Source organism: Perca fluviatilis, chromosome 22, assembly GCF_010015445.1.
Source record: "Perca fluviatilis chromosome 22, GENO_Pfluv_1.0, whole genome shotgun sequence".
Taxonomy (NCBI): Eukaryota; Metazoa; Chordata; class Actinopteri; order Perciformes; family Percidae; genus Perca; species Perca fluviatilis.
In genome coordinates this window covers 25,741,635-25,766,952 of record NC_053133.1, presented here as the reverse complement: position 1 = coordinate 25,766,952, position 25,318 = coordinate 25,741,635, and the positions used below count along the sequence as shown (strand labels likewise).

Sequence of the window (25,318 nt, the reverse complement as noted above, 5' to 3'; positions counted from 1 at the left end):
TCTGATGCAATTTTTTTTTTTTTTACTATAAAATATATTTTACTTAATAAAGCTGATGTAGTTTATATGCCGTTAACAACCGATTAACACCGAACAGGCCTCGAATTTTGATCTGTTTTCCTGCTTCTAAAAGTAAAGAAATATGTTTGTGAAACATGTTTTTTTAATTCATGGGTCGGGTCCGTCGCTGTTTATTGACGCCATAAAGAGCTTTTGTAGTTTTGTTTTGTGGTGTGTGTAGTTCTGTAATGAATCCTGAAATGCTGGGCTACCCCTAGGTTTGTTGTTTTGTAAAATAATTTGAAATGTGACTAAATGCAAATCCATATGTGATTAAACACAACATTAACTGAAACAGCCTAATAACTTAAAAGTAGATACTTACACAACTATCATTTGTTGCTCAAGAATTGACACCCAGATAATGCAAGACTAAAGATAGATAGATAGATAGATAGATAGATAGATAGATAGATAGATAGATAGATAGATAGATAGATAGATAGATAGATTGATTTTATTAATCCCACATGCATTCAATGTAAAGCTCGTTGGGTAGCCTACAGGTCATAATGTGATCTGTATATAAATCAAATTGCATTGCCATGTGAGATGAATGTTTTAAATGAATGATGATCAGGGGTAGAGAAAGTATTAAGATCCTTTATGTATGGACGCAAGTAAATCAAATGTACTTAAAGTATTTAATGCAAAAAAAGTAAAGTCTAAGTGTCTCATATGGATAATATTATAGCTTTTACTGAAAAAAAGGTGTTTTATTGTTTTCTAAGGTTCAACACAATATGTGAAAACAGTTTTCTAATCAATCTTAATACTATATATTTTACTATAGTACTATATTTTTGGCAAACTTTTACATTTGTAAATGTAAATATGCTAAACCTCACTTTCATGTTTTCAAAAAAGAAATGGAGCTATATATTAAGACAATAACTTCAGTGGCAGGGTTGGTTCAGTTCGGTTTGTGCCGAGGTCAAGGGTTCGAGTCCCCCGCTCTCTCCCCTTTCTCACCTAGCTGTCCTGTCCATTAAAGGCGGAAATGCCCCAAAAAATAAACTTAAAAAAAGAAGACAATAACTTATGCAAAAAACAAAACAAGTAAAACTGTTAGACTGTGCCCACTAAGAAAAAAGATCATGTAATTCATTCGAATGAGTTAGTATATCAAAAGAATGAGAACATTTCTCAAAATAATGACTTACTATCTCAAAAAATTGACGTAGTGTATTTTGAGAAAGTTTCTCATTATCTTGAGAAAGATTGTCATTATGTTACGAATGTTTGTCATTTTTTTCTGGGATACTGAGTCATTGTTTTAAGAAATTTAGTCATTATACTGATTTACAGGATCTTTTTTTTATCACATTTGCGGAAATTTGCTTTCATATATTTGTACTTGAGTAATATTTCACCTCTGATGATGCTGGGCTTTTTTTTTTGCAGGACAAATGAAATGTTGTGCTGCAGGTTTTGAGACCTGTAACCATAGACTGTATATTTTTTATATTAACAGTCCATGCCTGTAACAACACACACACAGTGGAGAGTGACACATCTATCTCATAATATACAATCTTTGTTGCACCGCACAACGCCCTTCAGTTCCGCCCAAAAGGGAAATGACGCCGAGGCAGAAAATGGCGTCCGCAAAGCCTGTGGACTGCTGTGGTTTGTTTGTTACCCGTTTAATTTAGAGCCGAGTTGGGGGGGTCTCTTCGTCTAGGCATATGGACGATAACATGGCAGTGCACCGCTGCCGCCCGCTTTCTTGATTCCGGAATCGAACCCGCAACTTCATGTCCGAAGGAGCCAGAGCTGCCTGGTCGAAGAGGGGTTGTGGGGATTCGCACCGCCGAGGTGAGACGGCTGGATTTTAGCAGCTAAGCTAAAAAGCTGTTACCCCAGTTTAGCAGAGTCGTATGCCCCCCATAGCTCCTGTCACCACCACTGAGAGTCGTGACAGTTAATTTAGCTACTCAGGTCTCTAGCTGTGGCGTAAAATACGATATATTTACACCTTTAGACATTATTAGCCAGCATCACCCCCTTCATCTTCGGGTACCAGAGCTGTACGTGCACCGTTATGTGTAGCCTTTGTTTTGGGGTTCTTATCTTGGCATGTAAGGTCTCCGTAATATAGCTAGACCTTTTCAATGGAATTCCATTGCTAGGCAACAACAGCCTGGCCCCTTGTTAACTTCCTGTCAGTTGATGCCATTCACGTCCACTGCAACCGGAAATCAACTTGGTTCCATTTAGAATGTTTATGTTTACATCTGTGAAAAGGTCTTATGTTGTTATGACAACTAAAGAAGGTAACTTAACGGAGGCTAGCTTCTCTCACGCAGTGTATGTAAAGTTGGTAAACGGTTACCCCTTGTTTTCTATTTTAAAATCTGTGGAAGCCCATTTTCACCAAAAAAAAATTCATAATATTGACTTAGTATCTTAAAATAATGAGATAGTATCTCATAACTGACTTAGTAACCCCAAAATAATAAGAAACTTTCTCAAAATAATGACTCAGAATATCACAATAATGAGAAAAGTTCACATAATATAGACTTTGTATCTCAAAATAATGAGTATTTCAAAATAATGAGACTGTAGCTCAATAATGAGTTGGTAACCCCAAAATAATAAGAAAATAATGAAACTTTCTCAAAATAATGACTCCATATCTCATAATAATGAGAAACTTTCTCAAAATAATGGGAATGTAGCTCAATAATGAGTTAGTAATAAGAAACCTTCTCAAAATAATGACTGAATATGACAATAATGACAACATGTCACGTAATATAGACTTTGTATCTCAAAATAATGGAGTTAGTATCTCAAAATAATCAGAAACTTTCTGAAAATAATCTCAGTCGTCCTGAGGAACAAGGAAAAGAAAAAAATTCTTTGTATATTTTGGAAATCCATCAATGTCTGACATATGTTTCTATAGACTGTCCCGACTGCATGTGCCTCGAAATCGTTTGAGCTGACTGGTTGCTACTTGCAAACCCCTGAATGGGTTGTGGCACATTTTGAGTTATTCTCTCCTCTTCTTGTCTCCTCTGTTAGAACCAGGGAAACATAAACACAGGAAATGCGAGCGGCCCCTTAACGCTCAGCCGTCAAAGCCTGTGATTGTTCGCCCGGGCTCCAAAAGGTATGAATTTTTCACTCTGCAACACTGCATGTTAAATAAAGCGTAACTCTCGCCAAAAATGCAACCTAGGGTCTTTTTGTGAATGTACACGAGGCAAACTTTCATTTTAGAAGCATATTTAGGACCGAAGCGCCACTTTTAAGATTGACCGAATTCTCATTTTCGTTCAAACAGCCTTTTGAATGGGAGTGCTAGGGGCACTACTGTGATCGCATCAAAATCTCTATTTTTAAAACACTAAGAAGGCTCGACACAACATGAAACTTTGCTCCAAGTATCACCGGGGGCTCTACAAATGAACTCAGCAGTGAAAACGTTGTTTGTGTTCACAGAGTTTACTAAAAAGAAAGGTTTTAACAACTCACTGTAGCTGCTGGTTTTTAACCTGACTCCACCAGATGGATCGCTTCGCATTTGCTCGGCATATCCATCTGGGAACTTTCCGTTGGAGAACTTTTGGGAAGGGGCGAAAATCCTGGTTAGTTGATTGGATAAACCATCCTTCTATCACCACCTATAAATTGGTGATAGACGGGTCAAATCAACCAATCGGATCAAACCTCTTGCCGAAACCAGTCGGGAGAAGAGCAAAAACTTCTTTTCCTACGAGAAAAGCCTCCAGTGCCGTTTTTTTTGCTCTTCTTTCAATGAAGGAATACTTTCTAATTCGGATAAGTTGCGCGATAGCTACGCTCATCTCATCCGTGGAAGCCGCCACGTTGTTTAGACTGAACAGTCTCTTCTCGTTGCCCCTCAAAACCAACGCTGATTGGTCGGTCGTTTGGCAAATGGCTCCAAATTTTCTCTACCTCAAGATGCCAGAGTGATCTGCGAGTGGAAAACTGGAGCTCGCCAGATCAGGACGGTCTCACGAGGCTAGTTGGTTTTTCCGCTCGCCGTCCATCTTGCCAGTCAAAAAATCTCCGAATTCAGCGTAACAGGGAGGAGAGTAAAGATGGAAAGCTCCTAAAGCTTAGTTCCATATTAATGCACAGATTATTTCTTGTTTTGTCGTTAGTCAAAAACAATGTTGACCTTGTAGTTGAAAAAGGAGCCTCATATTTGAATGACATTTCCTCCTACGGAGTCCGTTCATTCGGAGATCGACTCTTTTTTTAATGGCAAGATGGTGGCGAGCGGAAAAACCAACAGCTAAAGTGAGTTGTTAAAACCTTTCTTTTTAGTAAACTCTGTGAACACAAACAACGTTTTCACTGCTGAGTTCAGGTGTAGAGCCCCTGGTGATACTTGGAGCAAAGTTCCATGTTGTGTCGGGCCTTCTTAGTATTTTAAAAATAGAGATTTAGTAGTGCCCCTTAGCCCTAGAAATCTAGACGCACCCTAGCGGCAGCAAATGTAATTTGCAGCCAGGGTCAGTCTAGGCACTCTCTGTTGGCTTGCGAGCTGGAAAAACCAAACTCTGGTCAGGCCAATCACATCGTGTATAGAGTCGGTGGGCGGGGCTTCTGGAAGACTTGGAGTTCAGCTTTTCTTTGAGAAAAGAACAAAGAACGACACTGAAGTCATTCTTAAAAAAGGAAGATGTGTTCGGAGTTTTGCCGACCGGATACGGCAAAAGTTTAATCTATCAACTAGCGTTGCTCTGATTGGTTGTAGCGCTATCCTATTACGTACAGAGGGAATTTGAAAGACAACCGTTTATCCCGCCCCTCGGATTGAGCCCTGCCAATGGTGAGTTCCCAGACCTCAACATCCTGATGTGGGTCTGGCTTGTCAGACTAAGTGCCCCTAGCACTCCCATTCGAAAGGCCATTTGACTGAAAACAAAAATACGGTCAATCTTAAAAGTGGCGCTTCCGTCGTAAATATGCTTTTAAACGAAAGTTTGACTCGGGTACGTTTACAAAATGACATTTTGGCGAGAGTTAGGCTCTAAACCTAAACTCAGGCAAACCCCTTTCTGTCACTATTAACTCAGCATGCATCTCACACATCATTCCTTTCTTCCTTCCTCCTGACCACCCGGCAGCGATTCATTGTATTTTGGACTGGCAGGGTAGACGAGCGGTTTAAGGTTCGAGGGCTTTGTCGACACAGTGCTGATGACTAATGTTATGTAGCTAAGCATTTTTGTGCCCAGGGATGAGGGTCCACAGAGTATAACATTGATACTGTCACCAGTTAAAGTAAAGGAGCTTAAAAAGTAACCTATTAATTAAAAGTCACTTATTAAAAGGGTATTCTTGGTCTTATTAAGTTTGACCCACATTAGTACAGTGTTTGTTTTCATGTTCCTTCCTACATTCATTGTCTTCATATCTCTTTTTCCCAAAGTGCTCAAATGGCCAGTTGGAAATAGTTTGGTTGTTGGAAAGTTCCACATTTCTTAAAGCCATTTTTCATTCCCATGACTCCTGTTGGTTATGATAACGTTGTACCAACCAAAGTCAATTTCCAGTCAAAGTAATAGCGGAGGTCTGGGAACTCGTTACATATGCTCCAATTAATTATTTAAATTAAACGGCTTTTAATGTAAAGGAAAAATGTGTCACAATCAAAGGAGTCAGTTTGTGGAACGGTCTTGATTGTAGAATTAAAACTTCAAAGTCTATCTATGTGTTTAAGAAGTGTGTTAAATTATCAATGTTGCAGAAATATAATACTGCGGAGTAGCAGATGAAATGTATTGATGTATTTCGTGTTGATGTCTTAGAAAACGAGACGGCTGTATGAGACAGCTCAAATGACCTGGAACTGTAAATGATTTTGTGTTGATAAGGGGCAGACATTATAAGTTTTACTTCTTTCTGCTCCTTTTCATTCATGTTAAATGCTGTTGTTGCATTTGTTTTTAATGAATGAAATAAATGATTAAATAAAAAAATAAAAAAAAATAAATAAAAGTCTGACAGGTGAAACCACACAAGCAAGTCAGGCTACATCTCCACTACTATGTTTTGGATAAAAAAGCAATATGTTTTGGTACGTTTACGCCTCGCATCAGCACTACTCCGGCGTTTAGGAGCCCCTAAAACGGAGACCTTTGGAAACCACGACGCACGTCCGTCAGTCTTATCGGTTAGGGAGCTTACAGACCTTTCAGAAACTGTTCCACCTCGTCGTCGCTCCAAACTAATAAATCCCATGCTCTTACTTTTTGCCATCTTTGTTCTTTCTCCAAAGTATTTTCTGTATTTTCAATATGGATGCATGCAATCCAGATTTTTGGGGTTCGGCCGAAAATACCGAATCCACTGGTTAAGATTCTGAACGAAACCAAATACTGAATCCTACTCTCATCCTCAGTTCATGAACACAGTAAACACATTAATGAAGTAAACAATATCCACAGCAGTGTATTTGTCACTTTGTTTTAATTTTAACTGTTTAAAAAAAAAATATATATATATATATATATATATATGCAGCAGGGCTAGCAAACCTGATAATGGTCGTCTGGTTAACACCAGTTCTTAGCCGTGACTGTCCTTCCTTTGCCGTACCTGAAGTTGCTGCATTCTGGCTGCTGTCTGGAGATTCCTTCACGCACAACTCGTATTATTTCGGATGTTTCGTACCAGATGTTGTAACAGCGGCCATGTTGTGTATAGTTTAGGGTCCTCGCCACCACCAGACCAATCAGCATTGAACAGATTGAACATGTAGCTGGACTTGAATGGCCTTCTTTTGACTGAAAGTACTGCCAAACAACAACTGTTTCTGCTCACCAGTTCCATGTCCACTTTCTCACAGCCTGCTGCATTGAACGCTCCACCTACGTAAACACCTTCCCGTAATCAACGGCGCCGTCGTTACGGCGACCAGCGTAGCACGCGTAGTGCAAGCGCAGGGTTCGGTTCGGTGGGAAAAAATTCAAAGGTTCGGCAGAAACTGAACCCCGTCAAAAAGCCCAAATATTCAGCCGAATTTGAAGCCTGGATTCGGTGCATCGCTGGTTTTCAACTTATACATCCATGATTTTTAACCCCAGAGTAACGTCAGACAATCTGCTTCCTGTTTACACCGCCACGCACATGCCCAGTGTGTGTGTGTGTGTGTGTGTGTGTGTGAACGGTCATGTGATATATGATGTCAGACGTGTTAATATGGACGGAGATTAGTTCTGCGTCCATATTAACAAATCACTTCTTTTTTTTTCTCTTTTTTATCAAACCGCAGTTTTTGCAAGTTCCCGCAATTTCATCACATAAAACTGCATAAATATCATATAGCATATTCCATGGCATTTCTTAAGAAAACATACCGCATAATCAAGGATTTTTCTGGAAGGACTGACTAAACCACTTTACTTGGAGGTAAAACTAAAAGCGAGTGCGACTGAAATGCCGGTTGTAATCCCTCATTAATCAAACAGCGATTGATGGATGCTTACAGCGGACAGTTTGGGTGATAATTGAACCTTTTCACCATTTGTTTTCTCTTCCAAATAAGTGTAACCTGGAGGTTTGTTGCCAGCCTCTGACTGCCTGTGTTTCTTTACTTCAGTGTTCCCAGAGCTCAGAGTCATCAACTTGTTGAGTACAGTGTTGTTATTGCCAGGTTATGCAAAAAAAAAACTGCATTCATTCTTTAAACCTAACTTCATATCATACATTCATTTGAATATATAGACCGGGCAAGTGGCCGTAATGAACTTTCCTGCAGTCAACAACAATTGTTGCTACAGTATGAGAAGAGAAGAGATTGCCTACATGCATTCTCGTGTCCACATACTTTAGGGCCAAAGATATTTAACATTCACAGAAGTCCTTTTTATGGCTTTTTTTTTTTTTTTTTAATTGCTGTTTGCAGACGTTCATGTTTTAATGTGGTGGTTGTGTTGGCTTTGTCGTCCAGGTGATTGACGCTCAGAAAAAGGGACATTGTTAGCATCTACTGGACACAAGGGGCACTGTCCTCTGATTGGCTCGGACAACCCCCTCTGACATGCCCGTGGCCAATCAGAGGTGAGTGTGCTGTGTGTGTGTGTTTGTGTGTGTGTGTGTGTTTGTGTGTGTGTGTGTGTGTGTGTGTGTGTGTGTGTGTGTTTTCCTTTGCATTGTTAATGAGTGACTGAGTTTATGAAGGTGTGCAGATAATGTGTGTGCGTGTTTTCAACTTTCTTACACTCTTGTGTGCAGAAGTCAAATTAAATGCAAGTTGTATGTGTGTTCATGTTGTTACTTTTTGTGTGTGTGTGTGTGTGTGTGTATGTGCACGACTGTGTGTCGTCACGCTGAAGAAACTGGATGAGGATGCAGGATTTTCTTTCCTTTTCTTTCTCTTTACCAACCTCACTGGCTGCGGTGAAGCCGGTTATTTCCCCAGCGTGTCAGCGCAGAAACACCCACACACACACACACACACACACACACACACACACACACACACACACACACACACACACTGTGAAAGAGTAACGGCTTGTTAGGATGCAGCAGCTAAAGTGCTGAGCATTTAATGCTGAACGTCCTATTGAGTGCCAGACTTTATTCAGCAGCGCACACACAAACATAATCTTTAGCTTGGAGAGACCGATAATGTATTTTTGAATAAATGCAGTTCCTCCCTGCTTTATGTTGGTGCACCTAACCGCTGTAGCCAAGTTGTGAGGGAAGTGTTATGGCCTATCTGTTCTAACGCTCTGGGATTTATACCTCACCCTCCCTCCGACCCCCCCACTCGCTCCCGCACTTTGCTCCCGTCATGCCTCCAGGTGTGTTATGTCGGCGGCAGATGTGGAGGTGTACCTGTCCCAGGTGCACGATGGGAGCGTGTCGTCGGGCTTCCGGGCGCTGTACGAGGAGCGTCTGCTGCTGGACGTCACGCTGCTGATAGAGGAGCACCACTTCCAGGTACGCAAATAAAGCTCAAATGTGTGTTGCTTTTAAATGCTAAGTAAGTAAAGTTTATTTCTACAGCACATTTAAAAACAGCTCGCGCTGACATTAGCCACAGGGTAATAAAATAAAATAAAATACACAAATCAGCGATTTAGGCTAAAACGACATCAAAAGACAAACACTTAATTACAAACATAGCAGGATAAGACCATTAAGATGCTGGGAAGGCCAATGTAAAAAGGTGAGTTTTGAGCCTGCCTTTGAATATCCCAATTGAAGGGGCATTTCTGATGTCGGTTGGGAGTCGGTTCCACAGCTGAGGGCCAGCAACAGAAAAGGCTCTGTTACCTTTTTGCTTAAGCCGGGACCGTGGGACACGGAGGAGGCCTTGGCTGGAGGATCTGAGGGACCTGGGAGCTACGTGGGGATGAATGATATCAGCTATGTAGCTGGGGGCCAGGCCAGGGTCAACAGTATTTAAAATTGTATCCTAGACTGGCCTGGAAGCCAGGCTGCAAGGAGGCTAGGACAGGTGTAATGTGTTCTCGCGTTCCTGCATGGAAATCTCCGGGGAACGTTGGTCAAAGATCTGCTGAATGTTGAGAATATGAAATCACATCATGGTAGAAAATCTGTAAAATAACAAAAAAAAACTTTTATTCCATTTTAACTCCATACAAGGCAGGACTCTTTAATGGAAACAACTTTTCTCTTTCAAAATAATGTTTTTGGTTACTTTACAGCCACATAGTACATTGTTAAGAACATTTTCTACCACCCCTTAAGTCTGTATTTTTAACGTGCTTATTATAAAAATGTTTATGAGCAGATCTGTGACCAGAAATTACCAGATTTCGTGAGATATCCATGCAGGATGCAAAGTATATGGGTCTGAATCAGGGCTAGGGGTTTCATTGCAGTGTGGAGAGAACAGGTAAAAAAAGTCTGAACTAGAAAAACGTTGGCCTCAGCGAGCAACGTTGCCGCACTATCTTTTTATATAAACGTGTGTCCTCTCTGCGTGTCCGTCCTCCTACAGGCCCACAAGGCGCTTCTGGCCACCCAGAGCGACTACTTCCGGGTCATGTTCACAGCCGACATGAGGGAGAGGGACCAGGACAAGATCCACATGAAGGGGCTAACAGCCGCTGGGTTCGGCCACATTCTCCGCTTCATGTACTACGGCTCGCTGGAGCTCAGCATGCCCACCGTCCAGGAGATCCTTCAGGTACTGACCGCACGCTGTGGGAATATTTCTATAATCCAGATGTGTTATTCTCAGTATAAAAGTTTATAATATAGGTGAGTTGTGTGTAGTCAACACATTTGAACTCCCTGTGCAATGTATAGACTCAGACACACAGATGGTTAGCTTTGATTAAAATTATAGTTCAGGAACATGAAGTGTATGTTAGAAACTGTTTTTAGTACCGTGTGTGTGTGTGTGTGTGTGTGTGTGTGTGTGTGTGTGTGTGTGTGTGTGTGTGTGTGTGTGTGTGTGTGTGTGTGTGTGTGTGTGTGAACTAGAGCTGGGCAATATATCGATATTATATCGGTATCGTGATATGAGACTAGATATCGTCTTAGATTTTGGATATCGTAAATGGCTTATGTGGTGTCTTTTCTTGGTTTTGGCATTACAGTGAAGTGATGTACTTTTCTGAACTTACCAGACTGTTGTAACTAGAGCTGGGCAATTTATCGATATCATATCGATATCGTGATATGAGACTAGATATCGTCTTAGATTTTGGATATCGTAATATCGTGATATGGCATAAGTGTCTTTTCCTGGTTTTAAAGGCTGCATTACAGTAAAGTGATGTACTTTTCTAAACTTACCAGACTGTTCTAGCTGTTCTATTATTTGCTTTTACCCCCTTAGTCATTATATCAACATTACTGATGATTATTTATCAAAAATCTCATTGTGTAAATATTTTATGAAAGCACCAATTAGTCAACACTACAATATCGTTGCGGTGTCGATATCGAGGTATTTGGTCAAAAATATCGTATCATATTTCATCTCATTTGATTTTCTCCATATCGCCCAGCCCTAGTTGTAACTGTTCTATTATTTTCCTTTACCCCACTTAGTCATTATATCCACATTACTGATGATTATTTATCGTAAATATGTTGTGAAAGCACCAATAGTCAACACTACAATATTGTTGCGGTATCGATATCGAGGTATTTGATCAAAAATATCGTGATATTTTATTTTCTCCGTATCGCCCAGCCCTAGTGAGAACTGAAGAAATCTGCCCGGAGACAGAGGATGACGCCATTTAAGGAAGAAGATAAAAAGATTAGGGATATGGTCAGAAGGGTTTCACAATTTCGAGAGAGACTGAGTGGACTTGTGTACTTTTGTGTGCGGTCAGGGAAGCTTAGGATCTTTTTCTTGTACCCACACGTGTGTTTTAACTTAAATGCTGGACTTCTGTGAACTTTCTTTTCTTTCTTTTTTGATCCCTGAGTTCTGGTGTCATTAGTCTCATTAACCAATGCTGGGGAATTAGAGTGTACAGATAATTGGAGTCAGAACTTCCTCTGGACCTTTGGGCCAGTACTTTTCCAAGTATTCCCTTCAGCACCCACTGATATCCTCTCTGCGCTGGTTCTTGCAACGTTGTATAACCTAGGGCTGTGCAATTAATGGAAATGTAATCGTGATTATGATTTTGGCTGCCAACGATCACAAAAACTGAATAATCGAGAAAAACAATTATTTAGCTCATTACGTTTTGCAAGTAAACTCTTATTTTCTCTTGTTTTCTGAATGGAAAAAATAAAGTTTAAATAGGACAAGTATTAAGGCAAATTTCAGTTTGTTTGTTTTTTTCTACTGTTGATTTATTTAACTTTTCCCACTGTTTTTTAAGTTCAACAATTACATCTTTCCAGAAGTCAACGAGTAATCGTGATAAAAAATTATCGTGATTTCAATATTGATCGAAATAATCGTGATTATATTTTTTTCCATCATCGAGCAGCCCTAGTAGTTGATGGAAAACCGAGACAGGAGCAGCATTAAATACTTTTTCATTTCATTTCATCACCAGCTCTCATGTGTAGCTCCTCTGTTTCCTCCTCCTGTCCCGGCAGGCGGCCATGTACGTCCAGCTGACGGAGGCGGTGGAGTTCTGCTGCTCCTTCCTGCTGGCCAAGATCTGTCTGGAGAACTGTGCCGAGGTCATGCGCCTCCTGGAGGACTTCAGCGGGCGTGGAGGGAGTCCAGGAGCAGCTCGACAACTTCCTACTCGACAACTTTGTCCCCCTCATGAGCCGACCCGACTTCCTGTCCTACCTCAGCCTCGAGAGACTGCAGGTTCGCTTTTTTTAATAAATAAATAAATAAATAAATAAATAAATAAAAACAACATATATGACAAACATACATATAGCATCTAGCTACATATTGAACAACAATCACATAATCGATGGCAGTTGGGAGTTATTCAATGGAGAAAAGGAAAGGAAAAAATAAAAAATAAAATAAAACAAATAAAAAAATTTAAATAAAAACTAATTATGTTACTGACACAGAAAGCAAGAGGAGCAAGAACAATTATAAAAATGACGTAGAAAATAAATAATAAATAAATAACAAATGATTAAAATAACCGCAGGTTCGCTTGTTGTTTGTTCGCTTAGCGCAAAAAGAAAAGGATCAATATGAATACGACCACATTAGGCATTCTAATTTAGTTTTTGTTTTTCTGACCGATAGCCTGTCCAAGTTCACCGTCCAGGACGTACTTTTGCGTCCGTGGACAGCCGCGGACTTGTACCGGTCGTGCAGCCATGATGTTGCATGCTTTTTTGTCCAGGCCTGTCTTCAGCCGTATGCCTGGCTTAGTTTAGTTTAGTTTAGTTTAATTCTTTTTTTCGGCCATCTGTAACTCACAACAGTAAACATACACAGAGACAAGAAACAAACAAGACCGAAAAGGTGTAGGCTGAAGCCGGAGCTTATTACACCTACACCCTTTTTACATAAAAGTATATTTTTCATACAAAAATTAAAGTTACAGAAACTAAGTATACACTATATATACCCCAGTACAACACAAGAAATCCAATACATTTTGTGCACCTTCTGGTATTCACACTTCTGTTTTTATATTTGTTAATCACCTTATATTTAAATAATTTTTTTTAATCGGTTGATTGTGTTAAACTTTTTCAGGTCAATTTCTAAGTCATTCCACAGTTTAACTCCATACACCGAGACAGGTCTTTGTTTTACATTTGTTCTGCTTTTTGGTCTAGTAAAGACAGCTTCTCCTCAGTTCATAATGACATTCTCTTATTAGAGTCTGTGTGTAGGATGGCCGATTTAACCTGCCTGTCCTCATCGATACAGTGGCGTGTGTCACATAGCTCTCCGCTGTTAGCGCTGTCCAGCAGAGAGCCACAAGCAGAAAAAAAGCGCTTAATGCTACGTTTACACGTGGCCGGCTATTTTCATAAATGGACATTTCAACCTCTCCGTATTCAATAATAACATCGTGCACAGCTTTCAGTTTTCAGAAAAGTGTTCGTTTACACGAACCCGCGTATATATGCCTTCAAGAGCATATATATATATATATATATATATATATATATATATATATATATATATATATATATATATATATATATATATATACATATATTTGTTTTTTGTTTTTTTTTAATGCCAAAAATGTTTTTCAATTACTTTTTATTTCTGTTTCAATACTATGTTTTTAACTGATTGTATTATTCGGCCCAAAAAAAAAAATCGGTTAATCATTAACATCCCTAAACCGCAACCATCTTCCACTCTCTGGAAGTTTGAGTTCTTGTGTTTTTTCATTAATTAATTGCATAAATTGTGATCAAGACACACACTGAGCAGGACATCTTAAAGGTCCCATGGCATGAAAATTTCACTTTATGAGGTTTTTTAACATTAATATGAGTTCCCCCAGCCTGCCTATGGTCCCCCAGTGTCTAGAAATGGTGATAGGTGTAAACCGAGCCCTGGGTATCCTGCTCTGCCTTTGAGAAAATGAAAGCTCAGATGGACCAATCAGGAATCTTCTCCTTATGAGGTCATAAGGAGCAAGGTTACCTCCCCTTTCTCTGCTTTGCCCGCCCAGAGAATTTGGCCCCCCCCCCCATGAGAGAGAGACATCATGGCTTTCAAACGAGCAAAGTGGCAGTTGGTCAAGGCCACACCCCCACCCTCCACCTTGCCCCCCCTCTCTCCTCAATAGCTACAGACACAGAAATGGCACATCCTAAGGAAAGCTCATTCTGGGACTGGCTCTAGTGGCTGTAGTTCTGCACCAAGGCTGAATTTCGGGAAAGAGACTTCAGATACAGTATTAGGGGACCACTAAGGTCTATATAAAAGAGACTTCAGATACAGTATTAGGGGACCAATAAGGTCTATATAAAAGAGACTTCAGATACAGTATTAGGGGACCACTAAGGTCTATATAAAAGAGACTTCAGATACAGTATTAGGGGACCACTAAGGACTATATAAAAGAGACTTCAGATACAGTATTAGGGGACCACCAAGGTCTATATAAAGAGACTTCAGATACAGTATTAGGGGACCACTAAGGTCTATATATAAAAGAGACTTCAGATACAGTATTAGGGGACCACTAAGGCCTATATAAAAGAGACTTCAGATACAGTATTAGGGGACCACTAAGGTCTATATAAAAGAGACTTCAGATACAGTATTAGGGGACCACTAAGGTCTATATAAAAGAGACTTCAGATACAGTATTAGGGGACCACTAAGGTCTATATAAAAGAGACTTCAGATACAGTATTAGGGGACCACTAAGGTCTATATAAAAGCATCCAAAGATGATCAGATTTTGAGAGACTCTAGTCACGCTCATCCCGCTCGCCATTTCCGGGTGAGTCCCGACTGCCCTGCCGGCGTCCGAACACGTCAGGTCGGCCAAAATGAACACCGACAGACCCCCCACCCCCCCCGGGACACACCGAACAGACTCGCGTCACCGACCTCGCCAGACTGTCCCACGGCCGATTATCGGCTAAGTCTGTCCCGGCTATTAGTTATAAATCTACTCGTGTGATGCCAAACCTCATCTGACATTGACAGCCAATGAAAATCACTCTCTTTGTCTCTTTCTTTCTCTGAACCAGGCGTACCTGAACAGTGACGCTCTGAGTCGCTTCCCTGAAATCGAGCTGTACGAAGCCGTCCAGTCGTGGCTGCGACACGACCGGCGCCGCTGGCGACACACGGACACCATCGTGCAGTCCATCCGCTTCTGCCTCATGACTCCCGCCAACATCTTCGAGAAGGTGCGTGCCGCGTCGTCCCCAGACGGCCGAAGGGTAATAAAGTTCTGCCGGTTGTCCTTTCCGTTACTGATGTTTGCCACCGGTGTCCTCCTCCTCCTCCTCCTCCTCCTCCTCCTTTCCCTCTCCTCCTCCGTCGCAGGTGAAGACGTCTGAGTTTTACCGTTACTCCAGGCAGCTGAGGCAGGAAGTGGATCAGGCGCTCAGCTACTTCCACGACGTCAACCAGCAGCCTCTGGTGGAGACGCGCTCCAACCGCATCCGCTCCGTCCGCCCGCAGACCGCAGTCTTCCGGGGAATGATCGGTCACAGTATGGTCAACAGCAAGATCCTTCTCCTGCAGCGGCCAAAGGTGTCCGCTCGTTTTGTCTGCCTACGAGGGCGTGTGTAGACTGTTGTTTGCGTTTGTACCCGGGGTTGATCCGAACCCGATACCAGTATCGGAAAAGCCTCCGATACCGCCTAAAATGCTGGTATCGTTATCGGCGAGTAGGCGAGTCTACGCGCTGATCCGATGCCACGTAATGTAGCCTCTGATTTTTTTAAAACTTAAAGTAAATAAAGTAAATAAAAGTAGTTTGATTTATGTTCTTTTTCTATTAGGACTGAATGTCAAAGTAGATTAAAAGAGGGAAAGTATTTTAGCTTTCATTCTTCGTGACCTGACCCAGGCCTGAATACAATATACAGCTGTTTTAAAAATTACAATTTATATTAGGGCTGCAAGTAACGATTATTTCATTGTTGATTAATCTGTTGAGTATTTTCTCAATTAATGGATTAGTTGTTGGGTCTATAAAATGTCCGAAAAATGTGGATCAGTGTTTCCCAAAAAGCCCAAGATGACGTCCTCAAATGTCTTGTTTTGTCCCCAACTCAAAAATATTCAGTTTACTGTCACAGAGGAGAGAAGACACTAGAACAATATTCACATTTAACACATTTTTTTTTTTTATTGAAAACAACATTGGCATATACTGTAGTGTTTAATTTCACACTAACATCCTCACTTAGACCCATTTGTAGTTTTTCTAACGTTACTAGTTGTTGCAACAGCATGTATGTATACACTGGCATCTCATCGGTACTCTATCGGCCAATTCGCAAGTTCAGGAATCGGTATCAGGAAGACAGTGGTGTAGTCTACGTGATACGCAGGTATACGCAGTATACCCACTATAAGAAAGCTCCAGGATTTCTATATACCCACTTAAAAATGCCCAATGACACGCAACAACATACTTCCCATTATATTTTTGATATATTTCTAATTTTCATCTTCTTCGCATTGGCTAAATAAAAGTGTTTCCACCGTAAAGTGGTGCATAAAAGTGTATCCGAATACAGGAAATGAAGTCTTTGACGCTGAAAATAATCGTGGGGGAGCACACCCAGACCCCCCACTCTGATATGCACCCCGCTCCACCAAAGGCAGATTCTGGCCCATATTTACTGTATATGCCAATATATTTATATACAGTACAGTATACCCGCTACAATACATTAGACTTCACCACTGCAGGAAGAGAAAAATGGTATTGGAACATCTCTGTTTGTACCGAAACTCCGGTATCCTATCGGCACTAGTATTAAATAATAATTTTGAACTATTTCCAGCTCTTTTATGCAGCACAACTTTGATCTGTTAAAATAATGTGAAAGGGATACGCCAACGTTTGTTGAAATAGTTCTTATCACGGTCTCCCCTGGCTGTAGATAGGTGGGCCAACGCATTGTGTGTCTCAGTGCAAGTAATTAGGTTGTTTTTTTTGTCTTTTGTTGGCTCACTTTTACTCACAACATGCTAACCGGCAACATAGGATTCCATTCACTACGCTAAGCTAACTAGCGGCAGCGCTGACGTGTTGCACCGACATAAAAAAAAAAAAAACGATGCAATGCACAAAAAAAAAATGCAGCTGGGCCCACCTATCTACAGCTAGAGGAGACCCCACCTATCTACAGCTAGAAGAGACCCCACCTATCTACAGCTAAGAGGAGACCTCACCTATCTACAGCTAGAGGAGACCCCACCTATCTACAGCTAGAGGAGACCTCACCTATCTACAGCTAGAGGAGACCTCACCTATCTACAGCTAGAGGAGACCCCACCTATCTACAGCTAGGAGAGACCCCACCTATCTACAGCTAGAGGAGACCCCACCTATCTACAGCTAGGGGAGACCCCACCTATCTACAGCTAGTGGAGACCCCACCTATCTACAGCTAGGGGAGACCCCACCTATCTACAGCTAGAGGAGACCTCACCTATCTACAGCTAGAGGAGACCCCACCTATCTACGGCTAGGAGAGACCCCACCTATCTACAGCTAGAGGAGACCTCACCTATCTACAGCTAGAGGAGACCTCACCTATCTACAGCTAGAGGAGACCCCACCTATCTACGGCTAGAGGAGACCCCACCTATCTACAGCTAGAGGAGACCCCACCTATCTACCGACTAGAGGAGACCTCACCTATCTACAGCTAGAGGAGACCCCACCTATCTGACGGCAGAGGAGACCCCACCTATCTACAGCTAGGGAAGACCCCACCTATCTACAGCTAGGGAGACCCCACCTATCTACAGCTAGGGGAGACCTAACCTATCTACAGCTAGAGGAGACCTCACCTATCTACAGCTAGGGGAGACCTCACCTATCTACAGCTAGGGGAGACCCCACCTATCTACAGCTAGAGGAGACCTCACCTATCTACAGCTAGGGGAGACCCCACCTATCTACAGCTAGGGGAGACCCCACCTATCTCCAGCTAGGGGAGACCCCACCTATCTACAGCTAGGGGAGACCCCACCTATCTCCAGCTAGAGGAGACCTCACCTATCTACAGCTAGGGGAGACCCCACCTATCTCCAGCTAGGGGAGACCCCACCTATCTCCAGCTAGAGGAGACCCCACCTATCTCCAGCTAGGGGAGACCCCACCTATCTCCAGCTAGAGGAGACCCCACCTATCTCCAGCTAGAGGAGACCCCACCTATCTACAGCTAGAGGAGACCCCACCTATCTACAGCTAGAGGAGACCCCACCTATCTACAGCTAGAGGAGACCCCACCTATCTACAGCTAGAGGAGACCCCACCTATCTACAGCTAGAGGAGACCCCACCTATCTACAGCTAGAGGAGACCGTGATGAGCCCTAGTTCAACAAACGGTGGCGTGTCCCTTTAAGCCAGTGTGTGTGTGTGTGTGTGTCTCCGGTTCACTAAGCTGTGTTTTATTCCCCTCAGGTTTGGTGGGAGCTGGAGGGGCCTCAGGTGCCGCTGCGACCGGACTGCCTGGCGATCGTTAACAACTTTGCCTTCCTGTTGGGTGGAGAGGAGCTGGGGCCCGACGGCGAGTTTCACGCCTCCTCCAAAGTCTACCGCTACGACCCTCGACAGAACTCCTGGCTACGCATGGCTGACATGTCTGTGCCCAGGTCAGAGGAGCCGAAGCTCTGGGTCGTGCGCGTTGCGTGCTCTGATCCTTTCTGTAACGTTTTGTCATGTGAAATGTTCATTGTCCCGTTATGTTAATTCCAAAGCGATTTTTTGCAGATGCTCTCAAGACTCCTCGGCAACTTTTGTTATGCCACGAATTAACAACGCATCGATACACATTCACGGTGTTTGTCGTCTGCAGGTCCGAGTTTGCTGTGGGCGTCATCGGCAAGTTTATCTACGCCGTAGCGGGCCGCACGCGAGACGAGACCTTCTATTCCACGGAGCGCTACGACATCACCGAGGACCGCTGGGAGTTCGTGGACCCGTATCCCGTGAACAAGTACGGCCACGAGGGCACGGTCCTCGGCGGCAAGCTGTACATCACCGGCGGCATCACCTCCTCCTCCACCTCCAAGCAGGTGTGCGTGTTCGATCCCGGGCGGGAGGCCGGGGGCGGCGTCGGCTCGAGCGGCTCGGACGCGCACAGGACGCGCGCCGGCCGCGGCCCGCTGCTGCCCGGCACCCACGCCAGCTGCTGGGAGAACAAATCCAAAATGAACTACGCCCGCTGCTTCCACAAGATGATCTCGCACAACGGGAAGCTGTACGTGTTCGGAGGCGTGTGCGTGATCCTGCGGGCGTCCTTCGAGTCGCAGGGCTGCCCGTCCACCGAGGTGTACGACCCGGACACCGACGAGTGGACCATCCTGGCCTCCATGCCCATCGGGCGTAGCGGCCACGGCGTGGCGGTGTTGGACAGGCAGATCATGGTGCTGGGCGGCCTGTGTTACAACGGCCACTACAGTGACTCCATCCTCACGTTCGACCCCGACGAAAACAAGTGGAAGGAGGACGAGTATCCCAGGATGCCTTGCAAACTGGACGGTCTGCAGGTGTGCAGCCTGCACTTCCCAGAGTACGTGCTGGAGCACGTCAGACGCTGCAGCTGAGGTCTGCTCCACAACGAGCCTCCTTATTATTATTATTATTATTATTATTATTATATATTTTTTTTTTTATAGAAACGGGAATGCACTGTTCACGGACTGAAGTCTCCCGCTGGGAGAGCCGGCATTTACACGCGGGAGGCTCTTCTGACGCGCAAGGCTTTTTAGAAACTGGAGACCAGCACTTACCTTCAGGTGAGGTAAAGATTGGCGCGGGCCATAAAATCTGCTGTTCTTAACGAAGCCAATCGAAGCGCGACGTGGCGAGACGTCGCGCGCGTCGGCTCGGACATTTTCAGATTTAGCTTTCTCAGAAAATTGGAGAAAAAAAAAAGTGTCTGTGGGGAGGAAAAACAAAAGTTTAATTCTGCTGGTTTATGTTTGGACTGTGGTCAGTTTCTTAATCTACTACTCGCCTACTGTATTTAGGCTGTCCGGTCAGGCTTTTATTGCAGAAACGCACTGGAAGCGTCCGATTCATGCCTTTTTACGTGGGGGAGCTTATTTTTATTTATTTTTTCTTATTTATTTTAATTTCACCAGTCAAACAAACCTGCATCTCAAATCCTGTCTGAATCAGGTGTCTCAGCCTGCACCCGTTGATCTATTTAAAGGCAAAAAACATCCTGTATATCGAGTTGCTCTTGTTGAGAAATAGGTTAGCGAGAGCCTAAGGCGCTTTCATACGATCAAAAAAATGCCCTATACCATGTATGACAGCAAGTCGAAGCATACAATCAGGTATATAAACACTATATAAACGGTAGTGTAGCTAATCTTATAGCCTGTCACACTGTAGAGATACAACTCTGACCGTGTTGTTACAGATGCTGCTAATGAACTGTCCGATCATTCATTCATTCATAAACTCGCTTCCAGTGCGTTCCAGCTTTTAGTCCTTATTCTGCTCTTTACTCCCAGATATCCACCAAACTGTTCTCATGTTCGTATAACGTCACCCGTGTCTTTCTCTGCCCCCCCCCCCCCTTTCCTTCCTCTGAATACGTGAGAGCTGAATTCACGATAACACTACAAGGTACACGAGGACTCGCCCTTCATTCAGCGATGATTTCATGATGATGGTGGCAGGTATTTTTCCTTTGCACAGGAAGGAAAGATCTTTCTCTCAGAGCAGCTCTGTATCCGTCTAGTCACTGGCAGTGCTTTACCTCCGCGAATCTACATTCCCTGCACTTTATCATTATTATTATTATTATTATTATTATCATTATTGTTATTACTTGTTGTTGCAGCTGCAGTATTACAACCTGCTGCGATGTTACGGACATTTGGCAGTGTCTGAAATGAACCTTCTGGCTGATGATGACGAGTCTAGACGAACTGAAAATGTGCACACCGTGAAGTTAGAATATTTAAGAAACACTGGGCCTCACGCAGGAGCATTTTTGTATTCTTATACTACTTTTTTCCCCCTCTTCGTACGAGCGTTCCCAGTCGATTTCGGCACACTCTGAACCGGACCGAGTTTTCGTGAATTGCTCGTTTCAGCCTGATGCACATCGTTTGGAAGATGATCGACGCCCCCTAAAATTGCCCAATACGTGAGGCTGCCTGCTCCGCTCCGTTTGTTGGGAGGATTCGTTCCCCAAAAAATGTTACCAAAGTGTAAAAAAAGAGATTCTCACACTGCAGAGCTTCAAGTCCCGCTGTTGGAAATGAGTCAGCACGTTTAGCAGTGTGAGTGTTGTGTTATTAAAGGACATGAAGCGATTAGCAGAATCTGATGAGCACAGCTGTTCACGATGTGTGATCAGAGCAGAGGTGCTAGGTGCTAAATAGTGTCTTTTCTTTCTAAAGGGACGCGACAAGGTCTTGGCCTACAGTAGGTGATGTTACACTGTCAGGTGATTTTCTCAGAGGACGATCCTAGACCGAGACCCCTGCAATAAAAGACCCTTAAAGAGGCAGCTGTTAGAGCGAGAGACTTTTCCAACAGTTACTGAAATGTATACGTTGCTGTGCTGAAATGGAAATCAAAGAAACAGCCTATCTGTAAATTGGCAGCCATGATTATGGTATAGCGCTGGGCGATATGACGATATATGTATATCGCCAAAACGATATAAAAATGTCTATCGTGTATATTTTTCTATATGGTTTCTATCGCAATGTTGAAAAAAACCAGCGGCCGCACTGCGCTACGTCATTTGGACGGTGCTTTACGTTCGGATTCTTGCACGTTTTGTTCATTTTGCACTAAAGTTCTTGCTAAAATTCTTGCTTCTTCTAAAATGCTGTGTGTGTGTGTGTGTGTGTGTGTGTGTGTGTGTGTGTGTGTGTGTGTGTGTGTGTGTGTGTGTGTGTGTGTGTGTGTGTGTGTGTGTGTGTGTGTGTGTGTGTGTGTGTGTGTGTGTGTGTGTGTGTGTGTGTGTGTGCGGAAAACAACTCTCCGCAAACCCAGAACGAAGTTTGTTTTTATAAGCTGCCAAACCGAAAGTGGATACAGCTGTGAGGAATCAGCAGAGACATCCTGACAGAAATATAGTTTGCCTAAAACTGACATTTGGGTATTTGACTTGGTAACAAAATGGTTTCTGCACACGTAACGTGGGACATATCGTTAGTTTAGACCTACATATCGGGTGAAAAGGTTTTTGCCGCATCACCCAGCCCAGGGTTTGTCTTAGTTATATATCTTGTTATCGTTAATTTCAGTATCCTATTTAAACTCCATATGTATTCAGATGAATGCGTAGCGATTTAGAGTCAACGTGTGTGTGTGTGTGTGTGTGTGTGTGTGTGTGTGTGTGTGTGTGTGTGTGTGTGTGTGTGTGTGTGTGTGTGTGTGTGTGTGTGTGTGTGTGTGTGTGTGTGTGTGTGTGTGTGTGTCCCGTGGAGAGAGGCACCGTGTGTGTGTGTGTGTCCCCACCGTGGAGAGAGGCAGACTGTCGGTACTCGTACGAGATGTCTGGACTTCTTTTCGTGGGTTTCTTTATTATTATTTTTTTAATAAAGGTCCACCGTGTAGGAATTTCTCCCATCTAGCGGTGAAATTGTATTTTGCATTCAAGTGAATAGTGCTCTCTAGCGCCTCGCGTTTTCAAATGCGTGTTGCAACTACGGTAGCCGTTATGTACCGAGAAGCTACGACAAACATTTCTCCCGATTTTCCCTTTTTTTGACGACGAGGAGTCCTTCTCCCGTGGCTCGGCATAAGTCCGATCCTCCGTTATGAACTAAAGGGCAGTGCAGGCTTTCAAATGTTGCCGGGGCGGCAACAAGCGCCTCTCGCTGATCTCCTTCTCCGTTTCAGCTGGTTTCAGTCACGTGACGCTGGCGCTGAACGAAAACGCGTTGTGGATTAGCTAGACAGGTGGGCTAGTGCTCTATGTCCCTCTCAGCCATTAGAGTTTTTCAAAATGGCAGAACGACATGGAAGCCTCCTTGGACTTGCCCGTCCAACGTAAATACAGAGAAGAAATTCTTCGCTTCCGAGGATAAGTCAGATCGTTGGCAGAGGTCATTTTACACCAGTGAGGACATATTAATGAATAAAGACATAGATTTGAGCTAGTAAAATACTTAAAACGCTACACAGTGGACCTTTAACTTCGCTCGTACGTCACACTTGAGAACAAATCCTGTCGGTAAACTGGTTCGTGCGTGAGGCTCATTGTTTATTTAGCTGTAAATCTGTCCCGACACATTTCATGTTTGTCGTGAACAAAACCAGCTTCGGTGTATTTAGACTTTAAGCTCTTGTCCACCCTGCAGTGCTCAGTATAACCAAGACTTTCAGCTGCGAATAACTCAACAACAACAACAACAAAAAAATAACAGCCAGCCAGTGTTTTTCCAGAAGATTATCACCAGTATGTCCACCAAAAGCTGAACTTTCACCAGCCTTTCTCAGTCCGCTGTGTTGATCTCAGACACTGAAATGTCACCTCGGAGTGCTTTGGTCGTATCCGAAGAGTTATTTCGCAGATTTCAGCAGAACTTTTGTTGTCATAATGATGTACTGTATAGATTAAGCAGCCCAGCACGCCTTGGTCCTGCAGCCCAGCACGCTCCACTCAATCACCAGCCCCATGTTCCTGATATATACATCGTCCTTTTTTAAATTTTTATTTCTATTTTTTTTTTAATGAGCCAACTGTGAAAAGGGCTAGACAACACTGATGTAGTTCTGTCCGCCAGCCGCGTATATTTAAGTTATTTATTTTCTGAAGCGTTGCTTTCACCGAGCTATGCAGTAACAGCTGTAGGGTTATTTATTACAAGAATGTCTTTTGTGAATCGTGTTGTTTTCAAATTGTACTTTTTTGTCTACTTTTCCTCGTCTCTCATCTTCGTCCGTCCTGTCCGCCTCCAGAAGCGCTGCGTGTGGCTAACCAACGGATGGCTGTGAGAACGCTCTGTCTTCCAGTGTGAACGGACCACAAGGGTTCATAAGATCAGCAAGCCGGTAGTCAGCAAGTATTTCAAAATTTAGCTGCATGGGTCTTAACAGATGAACGGGTACAATTTGAAGGAGGGTACTGGTGTCATTTAAAGTTACGGTGCCAGGGTTCAACAATGGAGCTTTTTCACAGCAGACATGTTGACTTGTCATAGTAGGAGAAGCACAGCTGAAAGTGATAACCTTAACGATGGCTCAGTTCCATCAAGTGTCCCAGTAAGATATTTCAGTGAGTCAGCATGAACAATACCAGGACCTCTCCTAAGTGGAATGCAGCCATCAGTAATGGTTTAATACCAGGGCCTCTCCTAAGTGGAATGCAGCCATCAGTAATGGTTTAATACCAGGGCCTCTCCTAAGTGGAATGCAGCCATCAGTAATGGTTTAATACCAGGGCCTCTCCTAAGTGGAATGCAGCCATCAGTAATGGTTTAATACCAGGGTCTCTCCTAAGTGGAACGCAGCCATCAGTAATGGTTTAATACCAGGGCCTCTCCTAAGTGGAATGCAGCCATCAGTAATGGTTTAATACCAGGACCTCTCCTAAGTGGAATGCAGCCATCAGTAATGGTTTAATACCAGGGCCTCTCCTAAGTGGAATGCAGCCATCAGTAATGGTTTAATACCAGGGCCTCTCCTAAGTGGAATGCAGCCATCAGTAATGGTTTAATACCAGGGCCTCTCCTAAGTGGACTGCAGCCATCAGTAATGGTTTAATACCAGGGTCTCTCCTAAGTGGAATGCAGCCATCAGTAATGGTTTTGAACACACCTGTGCTTTTCCTACTATGACATGTCAACATGTCTGCCGTGAAAAAGGTCTATAAGGGTTTCCCGATGGCCCCGGGGCAAGTTAAACGCTACTTTGGGCAAGTAAACAGAACAACCTACTCGCCAGTTCGGGCATTATCATATCATAATCATTTGATTTAAATGTGCCGTCGGCCAATCAAGAAATGAGTTGGCGCTTGATGCTTTTGATATTTTTTTTAAATATCTTTTAACTCTATTTATTTATTTTTTATGTTTTTGTTTACATTTTGATGTTTTTTTTATGGTTTTTTTATTAAGCTTTATATATATATATATATATATATATATATATATATATATATATATATATATATATATATATATATATATATATAAAAAGAACATATATATGTATGTTCTTTTAACCCCCCCCCGCT

The 25,318-nt window shown here is 42.9% G+C and overlaps 1 protein-coding gene across 1 annotated transcript; it reads left to right on the top strand.

Annotated features, from left to right (window-relative positions):
- The first annotated feature begins 1,640 nt into the window (after positions 1-1,640).
- Positions 1,641-24,376, top strand: klhl15 (kelch-like family member 15). The gene is given in 11 exon segments (XM_039790593.1): positions 1,641-1,878; positions 3,094-3,181; positions 8,859-8,997; positions 10,025-10,213; positions 12,100-12,209; positions 12,211-12,322; positions 15,157-15,318; positions 15,458-15,667; positions 18,565-18,755; positions 18,959-19,710; positions 19,782-24,376. Coding segments are annotated over 10 exon segments (2,013 nt in total). The 5' UTR covers positions 1,641-1,817; the 3' UTR covers position 19,710; positions 19,782-24,376.
- Positions 24,377-25,318: the final 942 nt, after the last annotated feature.